The 19,416-nt window shown below is 45.0% G+C and overlaps 3 protein-coding genes across 4 annotated transcripts in view; all 3 read right to left on the reverse strand.

Moving 5' to 3' along the window:
- Nucleotides 1-2,683, reverse strand: part of LOC135809268 (uncharacterized) — a 31,464-nt gene extending 28,781 nt beyond the window's left edge. Inside the window, exon 1 of the mRNA XM_065322581.1 lies at nt 2,452-2,683. Within this exon, the coding sequence (XP_065178653.1) occupies nt 2,452-2,547 (96 nt within the window). The 5' untranslated portion in view covers nt 2,548-2,683. The remainder of the gene's footprint in view (nt 1-2,451) is intronic.
- LOC135809267 (uncharacterized) overlaps nt 1-6,455 on the reverse strand; it is a 141,051-nt gene extending 134,596 nt beyond the window's left edge. The window contains exon 1 of one of the 2 annotated variants that reach the window (XM_065322580.1): nt 5,994-6,455. In XM_065322580.1, coding sequence (XP_065178652.1) covers nt 5,994-6,441 — 448 coding nt within the window. In that variant the 5' untranslated portion in view covers nt 6,442-6,455. Of the gene's footprint in view, nt 1-5,979 lie in introns of both variants that reach the window. The other variant, XM_065322579.1, reaches the window with a different exon arrangement.
- An 8,660-nt stretch (nt 6,456-15,115) lies between these two features.
- The window catches only part of LOC135810798 (uncharacterized), a 53,554-nt gene continuing 49,253 nt past the window's right edge, over nt 15,116-19,416 (reverse strand). The window contains exons 10-12 of the mRNA XM_065324234.1: nt 19,136-19,224; nt 17,116-17,216; nt 15,116-16,006 (exon numbers count right to left, since the gene is read on the reverse strand). Coding sequence (XP_065180306.1) covers nt 15,665-16,006; nt 17,116-17,216; nt 19,136-19,224 — 532 coding nt within the window. The 3' untranslated portion in view covers nt 15,116-15,664. The remainder of the gene's footprint in view (nt 16,007-17,115; nt 17,217-19,135; nt 19,225-19,416) is intronic.

Genomic DNA, 19,416 nt, shown 5'->3' on the forward strand with positions numbered 1-19,416 from the left:
CCAATTACTTACATGGAGAGCCAAGGTTTAATTTATACAAAGAGAAAGACCAAATTGTCATAAATTAATTGTCTAAATTGTCCAAATTGTCATAGTCGAAGTGCAGTGCTGTTTTACTGAGGCGTTCGGTTTTTCATGATTCTTGTTCGCATAGCTTCTTCCCCTTTTATTGATCTTCGCATCTTTTGAGCCACACAAGTTGTGTGGAATGTGGCTTTGCGTTCCTGAATCGTGGTTTGACCGTATTGTCCAATGGTCTTGCCAGTATCGTCATCGACATGCATGAACATCCGCCAACGTCCTTCACAGCTGAGACTTTCAGCTCGTGCTATCTTGGTTGCGCTCACCTTCCCCTCCTTATGTTATTTCTATAACTTAGAACCTTCCAAGTTGGAAGGCTGTTTGAGTGCACATCCAAGATGTGCTAGAACTGTTAGCCAGTTAGTTGTAGAACGTCAGTACCGTCGGTCAGTGTCGTGCAATGTTATCACATGAGCTGATTGTTTAGTAACTGCAGTGTCTGCTCCAGCGCCGGGTGAGCCGGGTAATCCACCCGGTTGGGCGGCGCTTGGACCCGGTTGAAAATATAGTACCGGGTCACCTGTGACCCAGTTGGTACTTTACACTTTCGAACTCCGAAAGGACTGACTACATGGCTTGTATGTGTCAGATACTTCTTCTTCTTTCGTAATTTTCTAATTCCTGTCCTCTCTTTTCTAAATGCAGCTTATCCATTCGCCTTTATTTCATTGGGCCTAGTTCCCATTTATTGTCCGAATTAAAATAAACCAACCAACCAGTTAAAGCATGTGACGCGGCTGGTGAGACAGCGGCGCCAGGTACCTATCAAAATAATAAATTCTACTCCTACCACTACTATTACATGTGTACCCAGCTCCGACCCGGTTGAAATGGTTGCGCCAGGTACACGTGTACCCGGCTGTCCTACAATCATAGAGCAGACACTGAACTGGTGGTGTTAGTGGACAGTATAGCGTAACTTGTAGTTCCTTGGTCTTTCTCTTTCCAATTACTTGTACATGTACATGCCTCGCTTCACACATGCGACTGTGCACGCTTTTCAAACATGTAGTCTGTTGACAAGTCTGTTATTTGGTCACTACTTGTCCAGACCTGGGATTGGCAAGCATGTGATAGCGTTAGGCCTCATTTACACGGCAACGATTGAAAAACGTTTCTCAATCGTTTTCGAAACGTTTTTGCTGTTTACACGAAAACGATAAGCGTGTACACTGCAACGCGTTTTTCGGCGCGCAATGGTCACGTGCAATAAGTTGGCATGGAGCAGGCTGGCCGCGGCATGTTTTGAGTACAAGGCTCGTAGTAGTAAAACGTTTTTGCCGTTTACACGAGAACGAAACGGAACGAAAACGATTGAAAAACACTTTGAAGGCCGTTTTTCGTTTGAAACGTTTTTCAGCATTGTCGTGTAAACGCCCTTATCAAAATCTGTGGAAGCGTATTCTTTTGAAAACGTTTTTGACAAAAACGTTTTTCAATCGTTATCGTGTAAACGAGGCCTTAGTTTCTTGTTTCCCTCTGATGATAATTATAATATTATTATTATACGCTTGTTCGCGTTGACATCACAAAGCAAGCTTGGCTAGTCTTCGCATAAGCCAAATGAACAAAAGAAATGAGGAACGAGCGAGGCCAATGGGGTGAACACACGCGTGCAACTGCAGAATAGGCAAAAGGAATTATTATTATACATGTAATCAGACAGTCCTAAAAACACACGAGATTTCAACTATCTGTTGTTGTTGTTGTTGTTGTTGTTGTTGTTGTTGTTGTTGTTGTTGTTGTTGTTCTTTGATGAATACAGGAATCATGACAGCTGACGGTACACAGTGGCAAAGCGACATAACACGAGTGTACTGACTGTCTGTACATGATAGTACAATTCTACTTATAAACTGCAGCCGAGAACCACGTAGTCGAAACTAAGGGTGCGTTCTTAAATCCTCTCAGAAAAGTTGGAGACTCTCCGAAAAGTTCGAGAGCTGTTCTTATATCCTCTCCGACTTTTAGGAGGCTCTCCAAAGCTCTCCAAGCTCTCCAAGCTTCAGAGGTGGTTGAAACTTGGAGATTCCCACGGTTTGGGATCAGCACATGCGAACTATGACAAAAAGCCACGTGTTAATCATGAGTGTACGCATTTCCCTTTTCGCATATGCACACGTGCATACTACATTCATCACTCAAGAGCCCCTTTGGCGCTTCATTTTGCTTGACATGTGCAAAATATCTCCGAATTCTTCGAGACCCGTTCTTGAATAATCCCAGTTTCTTTGACTTCTCTTTTTCTTCTTCTTCTAGAAGCTAGAGAATAATAAGAACGCACCCTAAACAACATGGGTAAACCATTTTCACATGCACAGACAATTATTATTGGAAAAAAGGTTAGAACGTTCAGGAAAAAGACATTACTTGCATGAAACATTGGCAGGACGAACAAGGCAAACTCAACATTCTGCAGCCGTTGCGTTGCCGGTGTTGGGGTGGCAGTTCGGTTATTGAGGCCATGCACGTCGGCGAGCTCGGCTAGCCGCCGCCAACCAGTCAGCGCAACCTCGGCCACGCGCTCGCATCAGCTCCATGCCCGCGTTGACGGAGCTCCGGGTGACTAACCAGCCGAACAGCTGCCAGTCGCGACTCAACACTGGCCGTCCGTGCGCTCTCATCCCTCGCTCCATTCCCTCCTTCACTCCATTTTGATAAAAAAAACAAAACTGTTCGCTCTCCCGAAGAAGAGCGCGGAGAAACGCTACTTCTCCAAACAAACTATGATAGGAAGAAGAAATTGATTCTGGAAGCGGATACATCTAGAGTTCTCGTGCTACGTGGTAATGTTTGCGGATTTCATACTTTTCATAACTCTAATTATTGCCTCCACATAGATTAAATTAATTTTTATTAGTTTGAAGCAGGGAGTAGTAAAATACTGTATTTTACTACTCCCTGGTACATGGTTTGAAGGAAAGATGCAAACGGGAAAAGGCTGAAGAAAAAATTGACAGTAACCACCAGGACTCGAACCAGGGACCCTCGCTTATGGCCAGTGCTAGTGATGCTCTAACCACTGAGCTATGGCGTAGTCGTCATCCAATAGGCATACCGTATTATCTCTAATATAAGCACAGTCTCCAATAATAGCACGTCTCCAATAATAGAACACCTTGGGGCGGCATTCAAAAAATAAAGTGCTCAGTCTCCATTATAAGCACACTGTGTAAATTCATTATCTGTACCGGCGAAAAAACCCCTGAAATGTGTGTGTCATACATGAATTTGGCATGGCAACATGCCTCTGAAATGAGGTTGAAATAATAATGGAACAGTCTCCAATAAAGGAACGTCTCCATTAATAGCACGGGGCGGAGGTACATTGAAAAAATAAAGGACCGTGCTTATATTAGAGATAATACGGTATGCGGATAATGCCGGCAGAAAAATTGGCAGAATTCGGTACTTTTTCTGGTAAGTAAGTTTCATGCATATTTGGTATGTGGATAAAGAAATGGAGCAGAATTCGAGGAATTGCCCGCCATAAGGTTTGTATGGTGCTGCCAATTTTACTGCTTTTCGAGCAGAATCTGCCACCTTTTCGAGCATTATCCGCCAATGGCTATCATCCAAGTAGGCCTTGACGGAAAATCTTAGCATAATTTTTCGCATAATTCCTACTTGTACCAAAATCGAATAATAACATAATTCGAGGCAAATTGCATACGAATCGCATAAATTGGAATAATTCGCCTGTTCGCATCAAATTCCATACAGTTGTACACATTCTACAATCACCAGTACAAGTAGATGCACCAGGAAGTCGTAGGTTTACGACTCTCTTGATAACATGTCCAGTCCACTACAATCAGTGACGGTAGTAGCCGCCTCTTCGACAACATTGAGCGCCAGATTATGTGCTACTCCACGGAGGAACTCTCTTGGTGGTCGCTGCTCGACGGACTGTAGCAGAGCCCTCAGCCGTTCATCACATTGCTAATAGTAATAATTATCTCTTCTTCTGTTCTGGGTGAGATGAAAGAAGCAGCCTGTGTGTGTGTGTGTGTGTGTGTGTGTGTGTGTGTGTGTTATTGAGAGTATAATCATCATTATGATACTGTGTTAGTTATTGTTGTGTTCGGTCGACACCCATGGAATTTTATCTTCGAAGGGGCGTGTTCTGGTATGACGCCACTGGCACTGTGTATGCATGCATGCATCTTTGTGAGAGTCTTCTCTGTCGTTGCCAGATTGAATCTTTCTGAGTTTCTACTTCATCTTTTATTCTAATAAAAAACTTGTCTCTTGTCTACCTATGAACAGCCTTTAAGGCCTTGGTGGATAATGCTCGTAAAATTGGCAGATTCTGCTCGAAAGGCAGTGAAATCGGCAGAACCATGCAAGCCTTTTGGAAGGCACTTCCTCGAATTAAGCTCCATTTCTTTATCCACCTACCAAACAAGTGCACAGCAGTCCGACAGGTCCCCGCACCACAACAGCCTGGGTCAGTGCAGTGTCCTGCCTGCAGTAGATGGCTCCGGAGCAAGGGTGGGCTTACAGTGCATAAGTGCCAAGAGAGTGACAACTGTGGCGACCGAACGCCTAGCGATGTACTTTCAAGTCTACTGCTGGCCTCAAGCGCCATCGCTGTGGACCCCGCCCGAAGCGCCCTACAGTGACTGATCGCCAGCACTTTGAACATCATTGCCGAGTCTGTAATCAACACCAGTTTCAGAGGCGACAGGACCTGGAGCGCCAAAGCACAGCCTACCTCTCCCCTAACCTCTCTGACAGTACCTCCCTTCGGGGAGCGGCGTGGCCATTTCTGGCAGCTGTCAATAGTAGTATTAGTGTGTGTGTGTGTGTGTGTGTGTGTGTGTTTGCATGTGTGTGTGTGTGTGTGTGTGTGTACGTGTGTGTGTGTGTACGTGTGTGTGTGTGTGTATGTGTGTACGTGTGTGTGTGTACGTGTGTGTGTGTGTGTGTGTGTGTGTGTGTGTGTGTTTTCATGCATTCCTATCTGCATGTATATACATGCGTATTCGAATGTGCGCGTGGGTGTATGTTTGTTCATCCCTACGTAGACTACGTGGGAGCTCGCGCTCATGTGCATGCTGTCAAGTCATGTCCGCAAGAATCGTTTATGCATAACACAATTGTAGAGTGTTTTTCCGTAGAAGCTGGCCTATTGGTTTTTCGTTTCGTGTAGGTGGTGCACACAGTACATTGAAATGATAGAATGCATAAAAATTAAAAATAGGGATCGGGCTTTCATGTGGGTCCTTTATGCTGGTGTTTACATTCGCGGAACGTCTTTCAGTACCATAGCTACAGGTTATTCAGCTTTTATTTCTTGTGTACTTGCATAAACTAATATCATTAGTTTAGTCCCGCAACTTGCGATAAAATGATTAACTGTAGCACCTATAACAGTACATTCATATCCCACACATTTTATGTTGATGTATATTGTCATTCGGATGTTCTCAAGTTGCACATTATACTGTTGAGATACTGAATTCAAATAAATCAAATAAATCAATACAAAAATAAAATACAACACAACACAATGTAGTTGTCCCTTTCTGACCATGGCAGTGTGACTTTGCATTCAATCTAGAAGTTATGATATCACACACAAGGCTGGCGGGATGGTCCAGGAAATCAATAATTTTAAAATTCAATACCTTCCTTGAACATGTTTCCCCTTTTCCAGCTTACCATGGCAATATAACCTTGCAGGGATTCAGATCATCCTTGATGAGGAAACCTCACAAGAACGTTCTCACCACTTCCTTCAGTGAATGGTAGATGTAATCCTAGCGAAGGTCCCCCTGGTTTGAGTCCTGGTGGTGACAGCCAATTTTTTCTTCAGACTTTTCCCTTTTCCATTCCCTCAATTAGTGAATATTCAATGCAAGTCAGGTGTGTATTGTTCCTTTTCCAGCTTACCATGGCAATATGACCTTGCAGAGGTTCAGCTCCTTCGTGAGGAAACGTCACAAGAACGTTCTGACCGACTTCTGTAGTGAATGGTAGATGAAATCCAATCTGAGGTCGCCATCTGAAGAATATTAGCTGGCATTCATCTCTCATGTTGATGATAGGTCCCACACTAATGGTACCAGTGGTACCTGCTGCATTTCGACTAGTCGAGGCCTCCAAAATGCTCCATCTGTCAATGAACGCAGTATCATATAGACTGTTGTTCACGGGTGGGCAGTACAGGCGGACTTCGTCTTTGTCACTGGATCCTACAGTTTCAGTGCGGGTCGGATTTCTCCACTGCACAGTAATATTTCCACCATTCTGTATCTCTGGATTGTAGGAATAAAACAGCTGTCCATCTATCACTGGAGCAGTCACGACCAAAATAACACCCGCTATCAACAGCATCATGCGTGACATTGTCATCCGTTCCTTCTTGGATAGCGATTTCAACTCGGAGAGGTCCAGACCCTTTACAGAGACAACGATTACATGACAACTTAACTTTTCGTCTCCACGAAAGAGCAGCTATGGACCTAGAGGGTTAAGTGCAAGAAGAAGGCGTGCACTGGATTGTCTTTGTTTTGAAGCCAAGAGTAGTGTAGCTACTCGATGCAGATGCCTTTCAGCGGACATTTCACAGTATGCTCATTAACACGGTGTTGAAACATGTGCTGTGCCATGAGCCATCCCGCAGTGCTGAACTCGAGGCTGGTGGTCGGGTGCTAGTGTTTCTCGTACCGTGTTACCATGTCGTGTAGGGATACAAGGCAAGAATACAGAGATGTACATATACACTCAGACACAAAGGATCTCCAAGTATACATGTACGTATATGGTTGGAGGAACAAAACTATTACACGAAGCACAGCAGCCAGAGGAACATTCGACGCCTTTCGTACCGTTGCCTTTCAAAGTCGTTACAATGGTGGTATGAGCAGCAGCAACCAAATACTTATTTTGTGTTGTACTTTTTATTCTTTTTATTTTACTCAGGCAATCCCCACAGACCCTAAGGTGTTATTACAGGGTGCCCCCAAGGTGAATGTATGTGTTGAGTTCCTGGCGAAATGAATTGGGGATATGATTAGTGCGAAAGGATCCGGGGAGTGCGAAGCAGACAGCAGACTCAGCACCAAGAAATGAAATGGATTTGTATCCAACTTGATTGTGCACAATGGGTAAAGAAAGGGAATTATTTGTTTGACTTCGAGTGACCTTTATCTGTGTAAACGCCGTCACGACGGAGAAGGGAGAACATATCAGACAGGAGTGCGGAGATTGTGGGTGCAGCGGAACACGAAGAATATGGACTTGGTATAATATCTTGTTTCGACGTCAATACAATATGTAATTTAGTATGTGGTACCTCTCAAGTGAGTATGTCGTGTGTGTGTGTGTGTGTGTGTGTGTGAATATGTAATGCACATATATACATCTAAGTACCCTCTAGCTCATTTGAGCAGCAGCTCACATCTCACGTTGTCACTAATAGACAGTGTAAGTAACGTAGTCAGTGCTTGCGTATTCGAGCCTGCTCTGGGCTATCATTTACATGTACATGTACGTGTAAATCGTACGTGTAAATCGTACGTGTAAATCCACTGGCACGGATCGCTCCCGGTTCCTTCTTCTACATGTACATGTACATGTACAAAAGCATAATATTTTCTGCACGATATCTTCCATGAGGTATTTCACGCAAGCATTGAAACTGAAAGTTCGATCTACAGTCCGCCTATCCACCAGTGTAGTTAGATCTGAAGTCAGCGCCAGGGACTTCACCTCGCCCGACAGGGTGATAACGGTCGAGCCACAGACAATGTAAATCTAACTTTTAGCATTTTTTAAAGATATACATATAGGGACTGCTCATACATGTATGACAATTGCAACGACTTTATAAAGAGTATTGGTACGAAAGGCCTCGTCGAAATTTTTCCAGTGGCTCATGTGTTCCGTGTACTGAAAACCAAAAAGATTCCGATACAACACATGCATGAACGGTTAATATGTGTCATCGTGCGCATTGGCCTATTAAAGGGGGTTCAATAGTTTGGATCGCCTCTCTAGGGAGGTATCTATTACTAAACATTTCCCTTTACTAGTACGTTACTCAACCTGATGCTAATTTATTCTATTTAAAGAGGCAACGAGGAGACAGAATCTTATCAACCACCACACCACACCGCCGCGCTCTCCGGCCGACCTCAACACCTTGCCACAGCACACCATCAGCAAAACGGCACTTCAGTTAGTACTCTGCTCCTTCAGACAGCAGCTGTTTCGATCATCAGGATCTCGTCAGTGAAGGTTGATAATGTAGAATGGCTAACAGATAGTGAACTTTACCCTTTTGTAGCAAAAAGGGGGGAACATAATGGCGCATCTTAGGCGCAAAAAGGGGGGAAACATAATGGCGCATCTTAGGCGCGAAGATTAAAGGCGCGAAGATTAAGGCTAAGCAAAGAATGCTGCTACTTACCCCTCTTGAGGAGACAGAAATTGTAATAAAGCAGGGTGTAAGAGGTACATGTACATCCTTACACCCTGTTGTCATGTATGGATCATGAGATTGAATCTGAAGAAGGGCTGAGGCTTCCTGCAGCTTCATCTGCGAAAGGAATTCGGGTGGACACACCCATTCCCATAGCACTACACATCCAAACCAGTTCCGTATTTTACAACGTTTCGGCACTTGGCCATCGTCAAGTAAGAAGAACAATGATTGCATTGTTCTTCTTACTTGTTGATGGCCAAGTGCCGAAACGTCAGTACAATCATAACTTCGACAGCATCACTCGGATATTCAGCAGTACTGGTATGCGGATGACGGCGAAGCTAGTGGTCGGCTGTCGGCAGTTCATGCGTTTTGGCGTGAAATCACCTCCCTTGGTCCACAGTATGGATACAATCCAAATGCTGCCAAGACTAAGTTAGTTAATAGTCAAACCTGGATTGGAGGAGGAAGCAAGGATCTTGTTTGCTGACACATCAATTGATGTACAGAGTGATGGTGTCCGTTATCTGGGTGGCGCAATTGGCACGCACGAATATATCACTGGAAGTCTGTGCCGTCATGTGGCATTGTGGAGTAAGGAGGTACGTGCGTTGGCATTGTTTGCCAGGACGTAGCCATATGCGGCTTGCAGTGCTTTTACCAGAGGCCTGCGTGGGAAGTGGCATTATCATCTGCGATCCCACAAAGACCCAGAATCTGCGTGTTTTGATGAATTGGATAGTGCCATTGGACGAGACCTGATTCCGGCCCTTGCTCGCGGCTGGTCGTCCCAACCTGTCAGATATTGAATGTAAACTTTTGGGACTGCCTGTCAGGTTCGGTGTCCTGCCCCTCCCAAGTGCCTAGGATGCCAGTGAACAGCGAAGAGTGGGTCTGAGGGTAACACGGCCCATTGTGGACGTGATTCAGTGCAAATCTGATGGTGCTCCACCAGTGTTGTTATTGCTCAGGCAGGGGCTCTCCGCAAGGGTGAGCAGAGGTTGCGTCTGTCTCGATATCGTCAGTTGCAGGTGGATATGTCCTCGGGGCTGTGCAATCAGCAGAGGCTGCTGGTGGAGTGTGCTGCTGACCCTGGGCTTTCAAGCTGGCTGACTGCTGAGCCCCTGGCAAAGAGTGGCTTTTTTCTTTTTTCTTTTTTTTTTACTAGAGCCACGAAAACCCGTCAGGTGTGAGCCATGAATAAGGGGAGTGGTGGCGTGGTCTGGGATGCTCTGCCGACCTTGGGTCTCGGCTTCATCACAACCAGGCGCGCCAATAGAAGAGAGAGAGAGAGAGAGAGAGAGAGAGAGAGAGAGAGAGAGAGAGAGAGAGAGAGAGAGAGAGAGAGAGAGAGAGAGAGAGAGAGAGAGAGAGAGAGAGAGAGAGAGAGAGAGAGAGAGAGAGAGAGAGAGAGAGAGAGAGAGAGAGAGAGAGAGAGAGAGAGAGAGAGAGAGAGAGAGAGAGAGAGAGAGAAAGAGACACAGACAGAGAAACAGAGACAGACAGAGAGACAGAGATACTATTCTGTACCCGTCTACCCGAGGTCCTCACGGGTACCCGTGCACACCACTAAATTAACAACCATAGACACTGACGACAAGTGTCAACAAAGGCGACAGCGAGAACAACAACGAAAACTACCACTTACTCGGTGCGCCCGTAGAGCCGAAGTCAGACAGGTTTCCTTTGACGATCACTGTGGCCGGTAGTGTCGCTTGAACCGTACTGGAGACGGCAACCTTGGTGGCGTCCTAAACAAAGTGGAGTTTGTCGATGCATTGTCAATACGATATGGCTGTCCGTTGTGGGACATTCCGAGTTCGTGCGCATGTGGTGCAGACCTCAGCGTCGATCATACAGCAACGTACCCTACTGGGGGGGGGGGGGGGGGAGGGGGTACCCCACTCTCCGGCATAATGCTTTGCATGACCTGATTGCCGAGGCTATGGATGCGGCCATCCCTAATGTGCTAATTGAGCCTCCTCTGCTGCCACTCGAGGGTGAAGCGCTCCCTGGTTAGCCCTTTCCCAGAGATGCTCACCACTTTTTTCGCAATTTTTCCTTGTTTAGGAAGAAATCGCAACTTTTGCAACTTTCGCAACCTTCTTCATTTTCGGAACGTTTTCGCAACTTGCTTTTCTGCAACCTTGGCCCCATAGCATGGGGTGAAAAGATCAAGTCACGGACTACATGTCGGACAAATGCATGCTCGCTCATTTCTCGCCTGCCTTCACTTCAGACTCATTTCAGATAAACAGGAGATCAACGGTAGTTACGATAATGTGCATTCCCCTTTCCATGCACTGGAATGATATAGGATACATGCAACTGGCTACCGGCACTTTTGGTGGTTTTGCACTAGAACTCTCCAATTTTAAGTTGCGATATTATATATTAGCAACATTTGAGCATTTTCTGAAAATATGGATGCGATTTCAGCAACTAGCACTTGTTTTGGCACGGTTGCGAAAAGCATAAGTTGCAAAAAATTATGGAATCTTTAGGAAACAACCGGCGTCTGGAGACTCATCTGTATATCTATGCAAGGGTCTTCTGGTCTCGGCAGCAAGACGCATTCTTTGTTAGGGTGACTCATCCCTCAGCGTCCTTGCTGTCGAAAGCATAGGTTCTTGCTCAGTTAACCAGGAATGAACTACAGAAGAAGAGAGCCTACCTGCAGAGGGTGATACTTGTTGAGAGAGGTACATTCACGCGCTTGGTTTTTGCCACCAATGGCATGTGCAGCCAGGAGTGTTCACGTGCAGTATAGAATTTGGCTGGCCTAATTATCAAGAAGCATTCTGATTTGTTATTTGCATTATTCAAAAAGTTCAAATGTTATGGCAAGGTTGAGGTGCTGTATGTCTTTCTTGCTATTGAAATGGTTTGTAACGTGTTTCCGTGGATGCTTGGCATCCATTTGCGCCGCCGAGCACGCTCATCATTTCTCGATCAATGCCGCTTGTATGATTTGTAGGCTGGCTGCATCAATAATAGTGTGTTCTGCGTCTTTTCAGGCATGCTTGGTAAATATTATTTTCATAATTACTTCCCTTAACAGTGGGAATGGCAATTGAATAATTATCCTATCCACGATGGGAATTAACCGTATTGCGTGACCGATCCTTTCAATGTTCTTATCTTTCCTTTTCCACCTGTACTCCTTTACTCCTCCTTGGGGGGGGGGGGGGGGTTCCCTTTTTCTCTCTAGCTTTTATTCACTTATGTGGGGCTTTGAATAAAATCATGGATTGCACAGTACAAACTGACATAGCAATAGCACACATACATGTATACCAGCACTCACACAGCAAAGCCACATGTTGGTAACGACTCCTTAGCTAGCTAGCTAGCGTTCCCTCCGGATGCCGTTGCCTTGCGTGTACAGGTGTATCCATCTGCGGAGAAGATGTTCTCACTCAACCTAAGCTGTACATGATCCCCCTCTCAACATGCGATACAAAACTATCCTTGATACCTCCCCTGCACTGATGATTTCAAGTCCTTGGCCTGTACAGGCTGGACACAAGAGAAGTACAATGTAAATCCAACAGCTAAATCTAGTGATACAGCTATGGAATCTGGCCTGCGGTCAAAGAACCACTGCTACGAAACACAAACACGCACAGTGCTTCGGGGAATTCAGTCAATAATGGCAACAAATAAATAATATTATTATAATTGAGCTGAACTAGACTAGAGTGATGCAGTGTTTGCTCTCAAAGAACACGACATCCTGGTAACGGCACTAGTCTCCAGGCCCTGACTTGGCCTAAGGCCTAACATCATCTGGGTGTCCCGATACGCTGGGTGTCCCGACACGACACGCTCCGTTTCCAGTGCTACAAACACGTCGTCAACAACCCGGTGACTGGCACCCCACATTGTGTTACTTCTGTCAGTGCTTGTCACGAGGAGGATCGCGGTGCATTCTGGCAGCTGTCGCCAGTGTCGGCCGGTGAGAAGGTACGAAACTGCTTCGAAAGGCTTTCGTTCCTGTGCTTCTAAATAACGCTGTGCAAAAATGCATGTTCAGCACTGCAGCAGTCATAATGTGAAATCTGGCAGGTCAGAGGAGGGTGGGTCACAGTGGGTGTGATGGGGTGGGGGCTACGCTTTACAGACTGTCTCTGTGCCACTCTACCTCGTCCGATAATCAGATAATACCACCTAACAATATTATAGCAAAAATGGATTCAGCTGCGACGACATACATGCAACATGCACATGAAACTATCATCGACGGTCAACTCACACAAACGTGGATGTACTTTTTTTTACAGGCGGATAGATCCACGGATCTACATGAACAGGACCGCAAATGTACTGTCGCGGACATGGAAATCCAGTCGATTGACCGGGGCCGGCGCCCTCAGCGCGTAGATCTACAGAAGATGAGTCGTTGCATGCAGCCCCACATGTTGATACGACGCGACCAGCAGCAGAGCGTAATAATGCATGCCATGGCTGCATGGATATGGCCAGCACCCCGGGGCCGCTAGACGTGCGACCGGATTTCCATGGCCACGACAGAAGAAGACAAAAACAGCGTATTCAGTGTTATTCACTATAGTGCTGCTCAAACTGTCGCAACTCCTACAGTTGCATGTATCGCCAAGGCGCAACACCTCAGTTCGTATTATTGTCCTCGGTTGAGCGTGTGACTACTTCAAGAAGTACACAATCATGCTGTAGATGATCGGATCATAGAGCACCATTGCATTGTGAACGCGTTGTCGACAACCCTCATCGTCCATAATCGCACCGCCATGGCCCATTGGGCAACCTGGACTGAGTCACTCCTATCAATAATCCGCACATTATTATCACAGAGACCCTGTGCATTTTTGTAGGTGGGCTTTACATGACTAGTAAGTCTTGTAGTTACGCTGTTTTCAGTTGTTCCATCGAGGCATCATTCGCATTGATAAGCAATCCGTGCTATCACTTATTAGTGAACACGGCTATTTTGTGACGTTCAAACTTCTTTGGGACGTTATTGTGTTCCGTTCAGTTTTGCTTGATTCTGTTTTACTGGTATCCTTCTGGTCAGGTACAGTACATTTATGTACATGTATTTGCATTATCATGTCATGATTCGCTTGAAGCTTGGAGTATCTGTATGCCTCTAGTTGTATGCTTCAGAAATAACCAGTCATGTACTGTACTAAGTCTTGTTGTATGGCAAAGAGAACTTGTCATCAATGGGTCTTCGTTTTGTCTGGGATTGTTTGCTTCCTGTTCTCGTTTTCACTAACGGTGTCCTCTTCACAAGTCCCCATCATCTCTAAGGTTTGTTCCTATGGATATTGTAGACTGGTGATACAGTATTCCGTGTTTTGTCCATACCATCCGTTGCTCCATCTTGTTATGGTCCTGTCTCTATGGTTATGGATGCACGCACGTTTTTAAAAGTTTTAACACCCTGCACCCCATCGTCCATATTTGCATCAAATTTAATGATATCCAAAGCGTAAGCAGCAGCTGTCGGCCTGAGAGGCATGTACATGTACTGGAGGTGGAATTGCTTCTTCACTGATATCGTTACTGATATCATCAAATGAATGAAGACATGGTATCTTAGACCAGATGTGGACAAAACGGAGCTACTCGAAGTCTCTTTTTTCCTCCTCCCACTGATACGGTTCCCATCTTCCACTTTCCTGATAATCCCGGTTGCTCACTCTCAGGCTGTAGCGTCTGATCATAAGCACCTTGGTACATTGTATTTGATCCCTCCCTATCTAATTTTACCATGCTGATCATGTATCTTCCCGAGTATGCCGATCTGTTGATATAATGACAAGCCATTTCGCCCATTTTACCAATAGCTGTCGCATTAATTTTCACAAATAAAACTGAAGTAAATTCTTTCCCTCTTCACGGATGGCTTCCCTGCTTGACCCACCTTTAACAAAACCAGATTTGATAAATAATTAGAAGTGCTGCATCACCGAATCCTAAAAACTCGGATGTTGAGCCAATAGTAATAATTATGTAAAGAGAAAAGGACCTACAAGTTACTAGTTATGACTAACAGTCCACCAAGGTAACGAGATAATATACCTGAGTCAGGTAGTGCGACAACAAGGCACAAAAAATCCCTTGACCTCATTGGAACTTTCCGCACCTGAGCCTTCCAAGTTGGAAGGTTGTTGGCTTGTGCTTCGTCGATTTATTGGTGGCTAGGTGTCAGGTCGTCGAATGTCTGAATGTCCTTGTCAGTTGTGTGCCTTGTTGTTGCACTATCTGACTGTATAGGATCTCGTTACCTTGGTGGACTGTTAGTCATAGCTAGTAACTTATAGGTCCTTTTCTTTTTACATATCACCAAATCCTTCGAATAACATTTTCAGACAGACCGTTACATTTCAAACTCAGACTTGTATGATGTTGCATCTGATCAACTACCACTTTGCAACACTATGCCTCTACAACCACACACCTACAGGCACATCGCATCCGGCGCATTTGCAATCGCTTTTGATAATACTTGATTCAAAATCAGGTGGAACCAACTAAAGCTGCATCCCATGGTCTCCCCCTAGCTACATGTAGATCAAACCTACATATACACACGTACTGTACACAATTGCACAATTCTCACATAGCAACACAATCATGCATGTACAAAAGTACACGCGATCGTGATAATAAGCGCGTGCGACGTTAGTGCGCGACTTAAAAACATGGTTTCTGCCCTGGAAATTAGATGTAGACGGGAACTGGGAACCCAGGTCATGAAAAGTACAAAATTACAAAAGTAAAGTACCTCAAAACATTGAGTCTTTCCCTCAAGCCGTGAATAAAAAAACTCAGAATTTTGATATTAAAATTCTGAGAATGACGTGTTAACATAATTTTATGATATTATTATGCTTTTAAAATAAGTTATTGAGTGGAATCCCAGTGCTTGTGGATTCTCAGTTTCCCTACTCCATAGATAGTATCTCAAATGATGAGGGAGTTGCAGAACTTCCCAGGTCTCTCCCTCTTTCTGTACGTGTAAAGAGTGAGTTTCCTGGCGAGTCCTCTTGTTGCATGGAACTCACGTTACTTCAGAGCAGAGATAGTTCCACCTGATGTGGCGTGCAATTTTTCATGAACACAAATACAGCGGCGTTGATCAGACTTCAAGCTGACCCGGCTTCAACCCATGAATACGTATACCAGGCTGAGCACGTTGATCACAGTGCAGACACTACTCGCGTAAAGGACACCGCCCGCTGGCGAGGTGTTCAAGTGCTTCGTGTTGTTCATGGTATTCATGTTATTGGTGACATTTGACGGCTGGTTGGTGTTGGTGTTGATGCGATCTTGAGTTGCCTGGTAGACGCTCATGACCATTTGGTTCTGCTTGATCGTAACAGAGTCCAGTACTGATCCAGTTGTGCTAACAAACTCCACTGCCATTGTCTGTGGTCCGCTTGTTTCAATAGAAATCACTCCAAATGTTGTCAAGTTTTTGACAGCCCAGGGAACTGGATGATACTGAGATGACAGAGATAATACAAACATTCAAGAGCATGAATCTGTTAGTAAAGACATAAGAATCATAGAAACTCCATATATCTGTGTGGATGTCTACACCGGAACAGTGGAGTCATTGACAATGTATGCAGAAGAGCCAAGAGGCAGTTCATCTCTTTGCATGTACATGTTTGTGCCATCATTATCAGTCATATCACTCTGAGTCTCAGCCACAATACACAGTGCGATTGATAAGGCCATTAAGGGTTGAAAAATAAAGTGTGCTGTGTTAAGTGAATGGAGTCAATATTTCTCCACTCTAGATGTTGAGAGTGAGAGAGTGAGAGAGATAGATAGATTGATAGATAGATAGAGAGAGAGAGGGAGAGAGAGAGAGAGAGAGAGAGAGAGAGAGAGAGAGACTCGGATAGAGATAGAGAGAGAGATGGATGGATTAAGTGAGTAAGAATATTCTGTCTAGCAACACAATGGAAAAGCTGCCCGGATAGTTATGCACTTCTCCGTGTAAGAGAGTTTTTTTCTCTCAAGATCTGCTCGAATTAGTCACAGAGTATGTGCATTCTATTGTTGGTAAACGACTATTTGGCCTATAAGACATCGTGAATCATTAACAGCTGGCTAATAGATACTGACTAACAAACACAATATTCATGCATTCCTGAGTTCCATATCTAATCCGCATCTCTTACCAACATTCTCTTCTTTTCACCTTACATTTACGTACACGTTTAGTGTATATGACTCATCTACATGTATAGTGTATGTAGTGTATAGTGTATGCAGTGTATAGTGTATGCAGTGTATAGTGTATGTAGTGTATAGTGTATGTAGTGTATAGTGTATGTAGTGTATAGTGTATGCAGTGTATAGTGTATGTGACTTGTGAGATTCTCTTGATAGGACTCTACTAGCCTTTGGAAGCTAAATGACATAAACTGATGGAATAAAATGAGAGATGAGCTAACAGGGAAAACAAGAGACGTGCAGAAAGACAAGAGACGAGCAGAAAGACAAGAGACGAGGACAACAGAAAAGGAAAGAAAACTCGGGATGAGGAATACAATCACGAGAATGTGCTGCGGCGAGGCCCAATCTCCTGATTCACCCACCTCGCCAGTGCCAAGATCAGCGCCACCAGTGCCGGCAGTGATGTGTACTGTGCCTGTAGACACCACACTGCCATTGCTTGATATTGGTGCGGTGCGAACATCTGCATCGAAATCAGACACATTGGTGTTGCATACGCTGTGTAAGGACTCGGGCATTTTTAAACCCACTGAATAACATGAGAAAGAAATTCTCTCATCTGGCTTTGATCATGATTTTCCTGGCAGCATTATTTTCGCCAACAAACAGCGACTGTGATGTGTCTCACTCTGATCTGACCCAGTGTGCCAATCAGCTCCCTAGCCGTGAGTCATTCATTCAGTTGTCAGGAAGTGCAAATTCCAGCTCCATTATCACCCAGCAGTATGCCAAGCAGCTCTCCAGTTCCATAGCACCATCATCTGCAATTTGCTCGTCGTCATGGTCACCAGCCACCAGTTGTTTCGAATCACATTATCTCATTTTGGCCTGCTCACACCTTACACCACACAATATGTGTTCACGATGCTCCAATGCTGGAGCTTGCATTTTCTGCCGACGGAATGACACTCGACTGACTCACGGCTTCCGTCTCGAGCACAAGAGAAGCACCAACTCGCAACATCTCAGTTCGAAATGTTGGGTGGTTGATACATGATAAGTTAGCAACTATGGGTGGAATGAAATACATTATTGCTGCTCAACTATATTTGTGCTCAATAATGTCCCTTTCAGGTGTTGCTACACTGATATACAGGAGAAGTGGGCAAGTTAAATGGCATAACACACACACACACACACACACACACACACACACCTTTGACCTTGACCTTTGACGCCCATCGCCGGAGGCGATGATAGCAATGCTACGGCAGAAGCCATAGCAACTTGTGCTGGGATTACACCATTCAACAGCTTGCAAGGCTGAAGAATTGACCGTCACTATTCAGCCTGGTCTACACCATACAGCTATTTGGAGTGACATTTTCTGGCCAGTGAATCCCTTTTTTGGTCTTTTTCATTTTTCATTTTTTTTTTTTTTTTTTTTCCCGCACACACATGACACCACATACTCCGGCATGCACTGGCTGTTGGTAACCACCCAGGAGAATGAAAGAAAAGTCAGGAAGAGTCTGAGAAAGAGAAGAAAGACGTGTGTGACCATAATCGTCGGGAATCGAACCCGCAATCTATCGATTGGAAATCACTGTATGCGGTGGTGGTATGTGGTGCACACACACACACACACACACACACACACACACACACACACACACACACACACACACACACACACACTTCCCTTGTGTTCTTCAAGAAAGATGCTGTATTGGCTACCATGAAAACATTCGTACAGTAAACCTCAGTTCACTATACTATAAGGGCGCGTTCAGACTACCGTGAACCCCGTCAAACCGTGAATGCCGATAAACCGTGAAGGACATTCACACTACCGATAACAAACTAACGTTACCGTGAAGTTTTCAGCTCTCACCGCGGCCGCGGCACTGACAAGGGATTTTCCCTTTTTTTCGCAGCGCGCATGCAGCCTGAGCACTTTTTTACTGCCAGTAAAAGTTTACTGCCGCAGCAGCCGCGGCAGTAAAACTTTCCCACCGGTAACGTGCCAGTAACGTCACGTGATCAAATCACCTTGGCGACTTTCTCAATCGGTCACTTTTTATCGGTAGTCTGAACGCGCCCTTATGAACGCTGTGATCTGTAAAATCTGTAAAACCAATACCAGACATGCAAACCCCAGTTTCTCTTCATTGCACAAGGTCAAGTATATGTTGTAACAGTTAAGAGCCTTGGATAATCACGTACAGGTAAACCTGGTGTAAGCGACCACCCCACGGTGCAAGCAAAAGCGGTCGTTAAAGCCTGGTGGTCTTTAGAACCAGGTCCCACAGTGTCTGTGTAGAACTGTCGGTGCATGGAAAAACGGTCGTTAAGAGCAGGTGGTCGCTAAACCCAGAGGTCGCTTACACCAGGTTTTTCTGTAGTTTTGCTAGGCTATGTTATATTCATGCTTGTACTCACAGTTGTGGTAATGACCACACACGTAGAGGTTAACAGAAAACTCTGCAAAGACCGGATTCAGAAACTCTCTCAGCTTGCGTTGCACTGGCCTGCACATGACAGGCAGGAGCATAATACCATTACATTGAGTTAGCACATAGATCTAACCATGCAGAGCAGACTGGGATCACTGAGAATTGCCACCATAGTTCTGTACAGCATACACTGAAGCTTACTATGCACCCGTACTGTGGACCCGTCGGAAATAACTGAGGACTGGGCTTTAAATAACCCTATTCGTT

Source organism: Sycon ciliatum, chromosome 2 (genome assembly GCF_964019385.1).
Source record: "Sycon ciliatum chromosome 2, ocSycCili1.1, whole genome shotgun sequence".
In the NCBI taxonomy this organism is placed as follows: domain Eukaryota; kingdom Metazoa; phylum Porifera; class Calcarea; order Leucosolenida; family Sycettidae; genus Sycon; species Sycon ciliatum.